This window comes from Marmota flaviventris, chromosome 11 (assembly GCF_047511675.1).
Source record: "Marmota flaviventris isolate mMarFla1 chromosome 11, mMarFla1.hap1, whole genome shotgun sequence".
Classification (NCBI taxonomy): Eukaryota; Metazoa; Chordata; class Mammalia; order Rodentia; family Sciuridae; genus Marmota; species Marmota flaviventris.
The window spans coordinates 54,053,891-54,066,103 of NC_092508.1; the positions used below are offsets into that span (position 1 = coordinate 54,053,891).

Sequence of the window (12,213 nt, forward strand, 5' to 3'; positions counted from 1 at the left end):
AGTAATTTATTATCAAATATTATGTACTGTACATAATGGTATGTGCTTTACTTTTATACAACTGGCAGTGCTGTAGAGTTGTTCATACCAGCATCATCACAGATACATGAGAAATGTGTGGTGCCATTTAGAATGGCTATGGCATCACTGGGCACTAGGAAGTTTTCAGCAACTTTATAATCTAAATGGACCACTGTCCCTCATATATGCAATCCATCATTGAAACATTGCTATGTGGCAAATTACTATAGTGCCTATACTTACTGATCCATTTAATCCATGGTAAGAGTCCACCAGACAGAAATTTCATGAAGAAGAAAGAGTCCTAAGCAAGTTAAATTCATCAATTATTTGGTTTGTTTGGATCTGATATGTACATTTCCATTACCTGTGTTTAAGAATACTTCTATATAGGCATTTGAATAAGACTGCGTGATTGATATGCCTTTTTTTTTTTGTAAATTAAGAAGGAATGAACAAGTTTTGTAAACTTGTCATCTCATTTAATAAAATTAGCCCATGAATTTGTTAGAGCTATTGTTAAATTTCATGAAGCAATTCTCATGGATAATTATTTTACTTAAATTACTTAAAACTTTCCTGCCATTTTTGTTTCACAAACTTTATATGAAACAACCTTCCTGCTATTTGTGACACAGAAAATAGAATATTCTAAATGAGAAGTGTAGCTGATAGAACCAAGGAACGACTTGAGATGGTTTCCATTTTAAGTGCCTTTTTTCCCTCTTTTTGGAATTTGAAAAGTTGTGCCTTTCTTTTGTTGAGTAAATTCTCAGGACAAATTGAATTAATAATCGTAATAGATGGATGTGCAGAAGGCTAATGAAATGTGAACGTTCATGATTCCCCGGTCGGCTTCTGACCTCCTGTACTTTGTTTTCACAGGAGACATCACAGGCATTGGAAGCAGCTGCAAAAGCCATGTTGGAGAAAAATGAATTTGAATCTGATGAAGTAGCATCACTTTCTTTTAAAGCTCAATGGCTAGAGGAAGAATTAAACATACTTGGCCAGAGCATCACCTCCAGGTCACAAGTCCTGCAAAGCTACATAGCATTTCTAAAGTCATCAAAGGAGGTATAGTAGGATGTGTTGACAAGTTGACCTCTGCCTTTCTCCTGTTTTCTATGGGGATCAATACTCTGCCCTGACAGGTAGTTCCTTATCTTCTGCCCAGTGCATGCTCTCACTTACAGACTTTTTATTCTTCAATGCACCATACAAAGGCTTGAAGAGCAAATTGTTTCATTTTTAAAAATGTGTACATGTAGATGTATGCACAAATAAAGTATTTCAACATTATTTACTATGTCTTATCCATATTTACCATAATCTAGCATAGAACAAAATTATTTGAAAATAGTCACTTTCTAAACCACCGAAATCTGAATACTGAGCAGTTAGTGTGGGTCATTTAAAATATATAGAATTGGAAATTACAGGCCATTTCTTCCATCAGTCATCTGTCTTGCTGGATGCCTTTTAATAAGTTACCTCTCTTAGCTTCTTCTGAGGCTTTTTTTTTTTTTTTTTTTGACAAGTCCATACCAGATATCTCTAACATTCCCTCTAGTGCACTAGGATTTCATCTCTGAAAGGTCAGTTTCTTTGAAGACGACATCAGTAATAGAAAAATGTTGGATCCACCTCACTTACCCCTGAGAACTGTGCACCCTGTGCCAATGCCGAGGACTGTTGCGTTCAGGAACACAGGTTCTGGTTTCGTGGGAGCCAGAACCAGCAAGGTCCTCTCAGGGGTAAGGTTCATGCTCAATTTCTATTTTCTCATCTCCAAACTTCTAACACCCTCACTCTCAACACCCCTCCCTACCTTCCTGCTCACACAGGTCTCCTCTGTCTGATCTAAATTCTTACCACTGTGGGGGAAGCTCATGTCCAGTCCCTAGAAATATCAGATACCCATGCTGTCCTTTTCCACATCTTTCCTTAACCGTTGGTCATTTCTTACTTCTTTTTAGTTATTGGCCCTAAACTCCCCAGTTTGAAGAGACATTATGACTGTTAGAATTATCCTGTGGATGAACATTTTTGTTCAGGACTCAAAATGGAAGAGAAGCTACAATGAAACACTTCTTGTTACATCTTCATTGTCAAAAAAAAAAATTCCTCCTTGGCTTCGCATTAAGCATTCACTTTCACAGCCCACTCTGGCCCTGGGGACCAGGAACTTCTCTAGGGCTGGAGCCTCAGCTTTGTTTCCCAGAAGGACATCATGTCCCTCAGTTTCCCTGCTTACACTATGTCACTTTCCCTATCTGGCAGAGCCTTTCACCCTTCTAATCCCGGCAAGGCCTCTGGTCTGTTCCTCCCTACCCCTCTGGCTTTTCCTTTTTGCTTCCACAGGTTGTGGTTACTCATTTCCATTCCACTCTTCCTCCTCTCAACTCCCTGCCTTCCACCCAGAGTAACACTGCCAACTCCCAATACTAGATCAGTCCAACGTCTGTTTACTCATCTTCTCTTTCCAAGCTTCCAGACGCTCCTACGGAAAATCATACAGTCATGCTGATTGGAGCTATTTATGGGTCTCAACCTCAGCTGGGTCCCCCATATGCTGCCCAGTTGATTCCCATTCAATAGTGGTCTTCAAGTGTCTTATCCCAGTTCCCCTCCCTAAATCTCAGCCATTGTCCTTACATATCATACACTGGGAAAAAAAATGAGGCCATTGAGCCTCACAGTCTTGACTTCCTTCTACTTCCAAACTTATTGACATATTTACCCATTGTCCACTGGCTCCAATAAAGTGATGTCCCTATTCCTGTCCAGCCCTAATAGTAACCAGTCCCTCCCTGTATACTCTTAAGTTTTTTTTTTTTTTTTTTTTTTTTGGAACTAGCTCTAGCAGCCATCCTCTAATTTTTCAAATCGCCTCTTTCCAAGGCTTCCTGTGGTCTATAGTTGTATTGTCATAGTCGTGTCCTCTCCTTGGCTCTCTCTCTGTCATTTGACTTTCCTTCACTTGTACAATTTTGGAATGGGAGGTTGGCATTCCTTTCTCCTACTTGCCTTTCCTCCTTAGTCCTCATCTCCGTGTAACTCAGTTTCCCTTTTCAACCCTGACTGTTTGCCATCTCTTCACTCCACTGAAAAAATGATCTTATAGGCTACCTACTGGTGGACAGATGAAATGGTGTACTTTCAAGCTTTGTCCTGTTGAAATTATTTAACCTCATTACCCACTCTCACGTCCTTTGACTTTTTTTTTAAACTAGATTTTATTGAGGTATAATTTACATAGCATAAAATTCACAATTTTATAGTGAGATGATTTCTAGTATATTTAGAGTTGTGTAGGTATTATAGCACTTCAGTTTTAGAATATCCCAACTCCTCCAAGAAGAGCCTCGGTGTACATCTTTGGACAATCCTGGCTTCAGTGTCTTTTCCAGTTCTAATAAACATGAATTTTGTATCAGGCCCCATGCTTTTCACTCCTGATTTTATTTCATCCTCAAACTGCTATGTTTTAGTTACTTACCACTATTACCATTTTACAAGTGAGAAAAACTGAGACTCTAAAAATTAGGCATTCATATCAAACATCTGCTAAACATCAAAGCTGAAGTTTAATCACCCTCTTTTTGTTTTCCCCTTTTCAAAGGCTGTGCTCTCCTGTGTCTGTTGAGAGAACCTGAAAGATCTGTGAACTCCCCTTCCACATTCCTCATCATCTTGAAATTCAAATAATTTTTCACATGTAATTAGTGAAAGTTGCCAATAATTTTTTTCTACCAAAAATGGATGAAATAATGTTTACTATTAATTCACTTAAAAATAAACTATTACAGATATAAGTGAATTCCTATAATGGCATTGTTCTCATTTACATGCAAGCCTTTTTTGAGTTATTGATAAAGAGGATGGATTAAAGCTTGTTTTGAGAATTGCACATAATCGGCTACCCATCATCTTGACAAGTAGCCCATAGCAGTTGACCCTCTGGAAGCCAGGTGATTGCAGTGCCGATTCTGAGTTATTGGGGGAGCTATCAGTTGTTTCAGACAAATAAGAATGTGCCACAGTCATGGTGGCTTCAGTAGAAAACAAATGGAATCTTGCTGCTCAGCTTTGTTCCAGCACAATTAACCTCATAGCCTCTTTTCTTACCTCTGAGCTTGGGCAACCTGAACTTCACCCGGTTTAACATCATTTATCATTCTCTGAGCCAGTCGCTGTTTTCCAGCTTGGTCTTTTATGCCTCCTTTTCCTTCCACCTGGGCTCCCTTTCTACTACCTCTCACTCTGGACAGCTCCTCAAGACCCAGATCAAGCTTCACTTCCTTTGGGAAGTTCTTCCCCACTTACTCTGTATACAGGTGGTGATCTCTCCTGAGTGTTCCTATAACATCATATATACACCTATCTTCATGTTGTGGTTTGAATATTGGTCTCTTTATCCCAGAACTTTCTTTGAGTATCCAGGAAGATACATGCTTAATTCCTACTGGGGAATCTCAAAGGGCTCCATGGAGGGGTAGCATTTTAACTAGCTCATGAAGAATAAATAGAAGAAAATTGAGAAAAACTCATCCTGAGCTGAACAAGCACCAGCAGAACAGAAACGTGAATGAATGGCACATGGATCCAGGAGAGAACTTCTGTTTCTAAAAGCTATCTGCAGACTCTCCTATTAAGTTCACTCAAATTGAGAATATGTTAAAAAATCTTTTAAATGTGGTGACTTATTGAATGAAAGTTCTTATTCTGTTTGGATTACTTTTGGTAGTTAAAAGCTCTTTGAGCCTTTTTTTTAGCCATTAAGTATTCAAGATGCATAAAAATTTATGTCAAATAACTTCTACTATTTGTACGTCATCCAATTACTTGTTAATCTATAGTTACACACTTGATATTATATAAACTCAATGCAAGGAGACTAATTTAAAATAATATTGCTTACATTGACTGGCAAAAGAGAAAATATAATTCTACAGTGGGGGGGGGGCAAAGTAACATATCAATAAAATTATCTCATGAATGTACTTAATGTTAAAACCCATTCAGAAAATTAGGAATGATTTGTGCCTCTTTATTCTGGTTTATCATTGATTAGAAATCAATGATGAAGCCATGTGTGGTGGTTCACACCTGTAATCCCAGCAGTTTGGGAGGCTGAGGCAGGAGTATTATAAGTTCAAAGACAGCCTCAGCAACTTAGTGAGGTCCTAAGCAACTTAGCAAGACCCTGTCTCAAAATGAAAAATAAAATGGGCTGGGTATGTGACTCAGTTGTTAAATGCCCCTGGGTTCAATCCCTGGTACCAAAATATAAAAAAAACAAAGAAGTCACTGGCAATATACTAATTACTAATAATCTTTTATTAATTTACATTTATTTCTGATTTGTAGCCTCTGATTCTATATGTGTTTTTTCCTCTGAATTATCAAGCCGCTTGAAACTGAAATACCTAGTCTTTGACACAAATTGTCCTAAATTGTGAAATATACACTAATATGTAGTACATTAAAATGATTTTGGCTACGATAAATGTTTTTCTGGATTAAAAACTTGTCCACTCAATTTGATACCCAGTGGTAGTCCTGTATGTCAACAATCTAAATAGATTTCTTCTTTTCGGTTAATTGATAATATTCAAAATTATTTAAAGAATTCTGAAAGTGAGGTTTCAGTTTAACTTTTACCTGGGTTTTTACTGGAATCTTCTGGTTTTTTTTTCTGTTTTAAAGTGTTCTTAAAACAGAATGATAAAAGATAATTTATCCTTTCCTTTTTAGGTAGAAGAGCAGTTTCAGAGCCTGAAGGAATTTTATCAAACTCAAATCCTTTGGGAGGAGAAGGAGGATGTGAAAATCAAGCATTGGTCTGACTCAGCTGAGAAGCAGTGGCAGCTATTTTTGAAGAAGAGTTTTTTAACCCAAGACCTAGGACTTGACTTCCTTAATTTAATACAAATGGTGAGAATGTCATTAAAGGAGTCACATCTTTTGCAAGGATTACTCATCAAAGTCAGAATCATAAATTCAAAAGTTCACCTGTTAATCAGCTGAGCTGGTTTTAGAAGTTCATCCAATCTAGACCAGTTCCGAAACCCAACATTTATATGCTTTGAGCTCTTGTTAATTTGGATCAAAAAGGCCCTTTTAACTATTAAGAAGAAAGATGACTATAATGATATTGCAACATTATTATTACATAGACTCAGAAGTCTACCCCAAAGTTCTGAGTTCTGTGGAGAGCACATAACCAGGTCCTTACAAAATTTCATTGGCTACAGACAACTTTTATGATGAATCTTCATTTTGAAGAATCTCTTACCTTAGCAGCATCTTTTCACAATTAAGCTCCATTGCATTTAGAAATATACCATCATTCTTTAGTTGTCATGAGCATATCTATGAAATATCCTAGGATCCTTTTGTCCAACTATGACTCATATGAAGGTCCCTATTCTTTTTTAAAAGAATTCTTTTTTAAAAAGATGGTTAATCCTCCTCTCCTTCAGTACCTCACATATCTGTTAGAAAACTGTGATTTTAAAAAAATGTTAAATAAATCTGTGTTCATATCTGTCTTAGCTTTCTGTAACTAAACAAGGTCAAAAAGTATTCATATTCAATTTCTCTTATATATGAATGTCCTTCCCACACTGAAAATAATTGCTGTATCTAATAAGAGCCTTTTCTGCAGCTAAACATATACAAATCTTTTATCAGTTAGTTTTCTCTCCAATTCTCCTTTCCAGAATTTTCTGCCATTTATTAAAATTATTGATTAAGTGTGATCAAGAAGTGAAGTACAATTGTAGCACAGAGCACAGTGAACTGGACCATAATTTTTTCTTAGTGAGACCTAAGATGATACTACATTTTTACCAATAACTTTACTTTGCTATTTTCATACTAAGCTTGTAATAGAATAAAACTCTCATAACATTTTCTTGCAACTGTATCTAAGCCAGGTTTCTCCCATGTATGTTTATGTCCACCATTTGTCTTTTTCATGCAGATGTGGGCCTAAATGTTTGTTCTTATTTGATTTCATTTGTTCTTCACCCATGATTCCATCTTGTTAAACTAATTTGAACCTATATTAGCTATCTCTCCTGTGTTTTATTCTGTAGATTTGGCAATTAAGCCTTTTATGGCTGTAATTACTGCCTTAATAATAATGCCTAAAGGCAGATCACCATCCTCATTCATAAAACAATCTATTGATTAACCCAGTTTTTTAAACAATCATCAATGTTCCAATTGTATTTTAATTCAATCAAGACTTCATAATCTTTTTATAATGGGAATGAGTTATTTTATAATGAGTTACTTTTCTCAAAGTATTTGCTCAACAGAAGGCCTACCCAGTGAACTACATAAAAATTATTTTACACAAATCAAGCTGATGCTAGTGATTAAGCTTTAAAAAAATGCTCACAAAGTGCTTGATAAGTGATGAATTTATTACACTGGATTTTAATGTGAAATTTATCAGTATTTAAATTGTATAATCCATCCTTTTTCCTTTTTTTAAAAAAAATGAGGCATTTTCCTTTCTTGAATTATCTAAGCCTTCTAGTTTCTGTAGATTTTCAAAGATTACTGACATTTATAATTTTCTGAATTTATCTGAACAAATTAGGTTTTAACTACCCTAATCTACTTTGACCTAAAATCATCTCTTTATTTTCTTTGCTTCAACTCTTGTAGTTTGAAGATCATTGTTGTAAACCCGTTGTGGAAACAGAAATAACATGCATTATATAGTTGTAATTTTATTTTATACTCTCCTTATGCATCAGGGAAAAAAAAACCTTGATAAGCTATCGGCCTGTGTTCTTATGTTACACGATGTTTTATTTAAAAAAAAATTCAAGCCACTTTTCATCTGGAACATTTAGAACACCTATCTCTGATCGTTTGCATTTTTACTTGGTTCAGTATATAGTCTTTCATCTCTTCATATGTTACCAATTTGCCCTTGGGCAGCATATATTTGCAAACACCTTTGGTATCTATCCTTTACTAAATGCATTTCATAAATTTTATTTTTCAGTTCTAGACTTTCCAGTTGGTTCATTTTAAAATAAGATTTAATCATTGGTGAAATTCTCTTTCTCACCCTCTCTTTATCTTCCCCATACTTTATTGAACCATATTAATCACAGGAGTTTTAAAGTATTCCATTAACATCATAATCTGCATCTAGAGTCGTGTGCTTTTTCTCTTGGTTTCCAGTTAGGTAGTCTTGTCTTTTGGCAGGGCTGGTGAATATTTTTCAAATACCAGGCACCATGTGTAGACATCTGGAGGGGCTTTGGTTGGTGTTATCTTCCAGAATGGGCCCCTTTTCTCCAGGTAGGTGTGAGTGAGAGATTGCCTAAGCCAATTAGAAGCCTGGAATTGTCTGTGATGCCATCCTGCAAGGCTCAGTTTCATCTGTTCACCTTGGGTTTTCAGGGTTTGCAACTGAGAAGGTGGTGCTTTCTCTGATGTCTCTGCCTGGGGCAGGTCCCAAACTCCATTCTTGGTTTGGGGTGACAGCTGAAAAACTCCAGTTTTCCAGATCTGTCTTACATAAGTATTAAAACCCACTGTTCTATATGGCTCCAATATTTTGTCAAGGTCCTTAAGAAGAAGACTATCTGTGTGCTTGAAACCCTTCCTTGATGGTTCCTTTGTTCCAGGAAAGCCTTGATGATCTACCTCCTGTACACAATAGGGAACTGTCCCTGGGGGAAAGTGGGGAACAGGTGAGCTCACTACCTGAGGTCTTCCTGCTGGAGTCTCAGCCTCTCTAGGTCTTGTTGCTATGGTCTTGTTCTTCATTTAGGTGCTTTCTGCATTTTATCCAGCTTTTCTTGTTTCTCTAAGCAGAAGCATTCCTCTCCCATTGGTTACTCCCATAGCCTGCCCAGAAAGAGAAGTCCTTAATTATTTATTTAGAAAAGTTAAGATTGTACATGTAGATTTTCGTGTTTAAAGATCTGCAGCAGGAACCCAATCCAAATAATATTTTGTATCTATATCTAAATAAACCTGGATTGTTGTGACATTTAAACTCCCACTTAAGGTTTCCCCAAAACAGTGTGCATTTTACTACTACATCTTCATAGTTTATCTTGAAATCATAAATGCGGTCACTTTAACCTAGTCTTTTCTATTGTTATACGATAAATTCTACTTTACTGATATACAAAAATAAAAGTCCACATAGTAGTTAACGCTACTGATTTAGCGATGTATTGAGATATGAAATTGTTGGTAAAGTGGTTAATACACATTCTTTTTCTCTTCATATCTGTTGGGCCATTAGGCTTTCAAACAAACATTGTTGAAATATGGTGACTGTCTTGGCTTTTGAGAGGAAGGCCAGCTGGCCTGTGCACTGAGTGTTCTGCTGCTGGTTATATTGCCATGGCTGATGTTTTCAAGCTTGAAATTGAAAAAAAAAATTGAGTTCATCTAAAAATTATCAAGATCAGAGAAATTGATTTAGGTCAGAATTTTGGCAGATGAAAGTACCAGTTTATTAATTTATAGTAGTGAATACCAAGAATGCTACTGAGACCAGCCTTCCTATTACTAAGGATCTGGAAAGCAAGACATCAGAAGATCATTTGTTGTGCATGAATATAAATGGAAAATGGATAATTTAGTGGCCTATTTAGACTGGATTATGGCAGAATTTTCCACACCCTTCACAGAAGTAAAATGAGCACTGTGTTTACTAGCTAGACTGCAGGCAAATTATTTAACCTTCCTGAGTGGTCAAAACACTAAGTCTGCCAAATACAAAATCACCTTTCTTAGACCCTGCTGGCTGCTCATCAACAAAGCCTACTATTCTTTTTCTTAGATGTTGTTCAGATCATCATATTCTTCTGATTGTAGTTGTCATTGACATGCTGTAATTTTCAGGTTATATTAAATTTTATATTAAATTAAAGAGTATATATTTTAATATTTTCTTAATAATATGTGAAAGAGACCCTAACTATATTATAGCATATATAAAAACAAAATGTAGAATTTTTCTAAATTATCTAACACTGTAGTTGTCCAATATCTTTCATAATTTATATTTTCTTAATCATAATTACAGAATACAACACTTTATTACTAGATTCCCACATTCATGGGAGAAATTCACTTAGGACCTGCAGTTATTGTTTTGCAATTAATTGTCACTTCATGATGTCTAAAATAATATAAAAATATAAAAGGCCACTATGAGTATACTTTAAATTATTTAAAGATAAAGTGGCCTATTTTTGAAATACTTTTGAATATTCAAGACACAATCGCTGTCAGTTTGATTACAGAAATCTATTAGAAATTTGAGAATTTATTGAGAAAAGGTGGCCATTGAAGTAAAAAAAAATCATTGTTTTACAAAAAAAATATTCCTCTGCATTTTTTATGTTTACACAGAAGCAAAGTTCTTATGCTTTACCCTATTATTCTTTTGTCACCAGTTAGATTTCCTCTGTTTAAAATCTGTGGAGGGTTTCAAGCCAGGCAGCCACACATGTGAAAGTTGATAAGTGAAGTCTTGGAGTTTAGACAATGTGCTTCTGCTGCATGATAATCATGAATGCATATAGGTACACATTTCAGTTCACACAAAATGGGGAAAATTGAGGGAAATGGAAAATAATTGTAATATACACAACATGATCGTTTAAAGGAACAAACAGAGGTCTTGAATAATCCACCCCTTGAGGCTGAGATTCTGACATATGCTAATGACTCCAAACACCTTTTGGGTCTTAAAGGAATTCAAGACCTAATGAGCAAGAATAGAATATGAGTTCTGATGGCCTCATTGTCTCTGCACAAGGAATTCAGCCTTGTCCCAATAGCAGAACAGTGATTTTCTTTGGCTGTGATGAAGTATTTTTGCATCCTAAGATAGTTGTATGCAAAAAAATTGTGCCTCTTGGGAAAGAAAAGTCATTATGTGGATTATTCCTTTAACAGACAAAGGAGAGTGAAATATTAAATGTGAAAAATAAAGTGCACATTATGGAGGACACTCTGGAAAACCAGAAGGCTAGATGGGAAGAACTTAGCCACCTGCGGATGGCATGGCAACTTAAAGGAACTGAAAGCAAGTCTGTGAAGCAGCAGTGGACGGCGTTCAAGGAGAAACTCAGAAAGGTAAGGAAATGTGAAATATCACTAAGCCTTAGACAGGAAGTTAATCCTGATGCACACTGACACATGATGAAGCTTCTGAAGCAATACCGTAAGTGAAAGGAACTGGGTGAGGAGGCTAAGTATTATGTGCTTCCACTTGTTCAAGGTGCCTAGAACTTCTGGTAGGTTGATGAAAAAGTTCTGGAAATGGATGGTGGTGATGCTCACAGAGAATATATTATGCCACTAAATTGAACACTTTAATGTGGTAAAGATGGTAAATGTTTATTATGTACTACTACCATAAAGGCAAAAATAGCAAGAGAAACCAAGGACTTTTCATGATTTAAAATCACAGATATCTCAGGGAGTTAAAAAGTGTATTGGCACACCACATCATCACTAGAATGATCACTGATGTTTACTCAGGTGTCCAAGAAGACACATCCATGGTTATCCAATGTTTATTTCAGACAACCCACAATGTAAAACTCCTTCAGGAAGTACTCATGCCTGTGTCTGCACTTGACCTCGGAGGGAGCCTCCAGACCATTTCAGATCTGCGGAAAAAATGGAATGAAATGAAGCCTCAGTTCCAGGTGAAGAAGTAGATTGATGGATTTGGGCGACTGGGAAAAATTTTTATTCTGTTTGAAGTTTACTTAATTAATTTTTACAGTCTGGTAAACATCTTTTTTTTTTTTTTAAACAAAAGCACTGCTTACCTAAAAATCCACTGTAAAGACATGCTTCTCTTAGTATTTTCCTGCATGCTTCTCTATTTGATGACACACAAACATCCAGGCCATGAAATGTCCTAAATATGTTTTCATTATAGATCAATTTAATTTACATTATGAAGCAAAAGTCGAATATTTTTATCATATATATACATACATATATACACATATATACATATATACTCTAATTATTTTCTTAGGCAGTGTTTTAAATTGAGATGCCTCAGGGCAAGGATGGGCAACCTCTAACTTAGAGGCTCTGCTTCCCTTAGTCCCTACATGCTGCTACCCAGCTTCTACCACAGCCCCAAGAATTTTTCTGCACACTTTATTC

At 36.1% G+C, this 12,213-nt stretch overlaps 1 protein-coding gene across 5 annotated transcripts in view; it reads left to right on the plus strand.

Moving 5' to 3' along the window:
* The window catches only part of Ccdc141 (coiled-coil domain containing 141), a 189,300-nt gene that overhangs the window by 139,473 nt on the left and 37,614 nt on the right, over positions 1-12,213 (plus strand). For all 5 annotated transcript variants that reach the window (XM_071619021.1, XM_071619022.1, XM_071619025.1 and 2 more), the window contains 4 exons: positions 907-1,098; positions 5,782-5,961; positions 10,981-11,160; positions 11,613-11,738. In XM_071619021.1, coding sequence (XP_071475122.1) covers positions 907-1,098; positions 5,782-5,961; positions 10,981-11,160; positions 11,613-11,738 — 678 coding nt within the window. The remainder of the gene's footprint in view (positions 1-906; positions 1,099-5,781; positions 5,962-10,980; positions 11,161-11,612; positions 11,739-12,213) is intronic.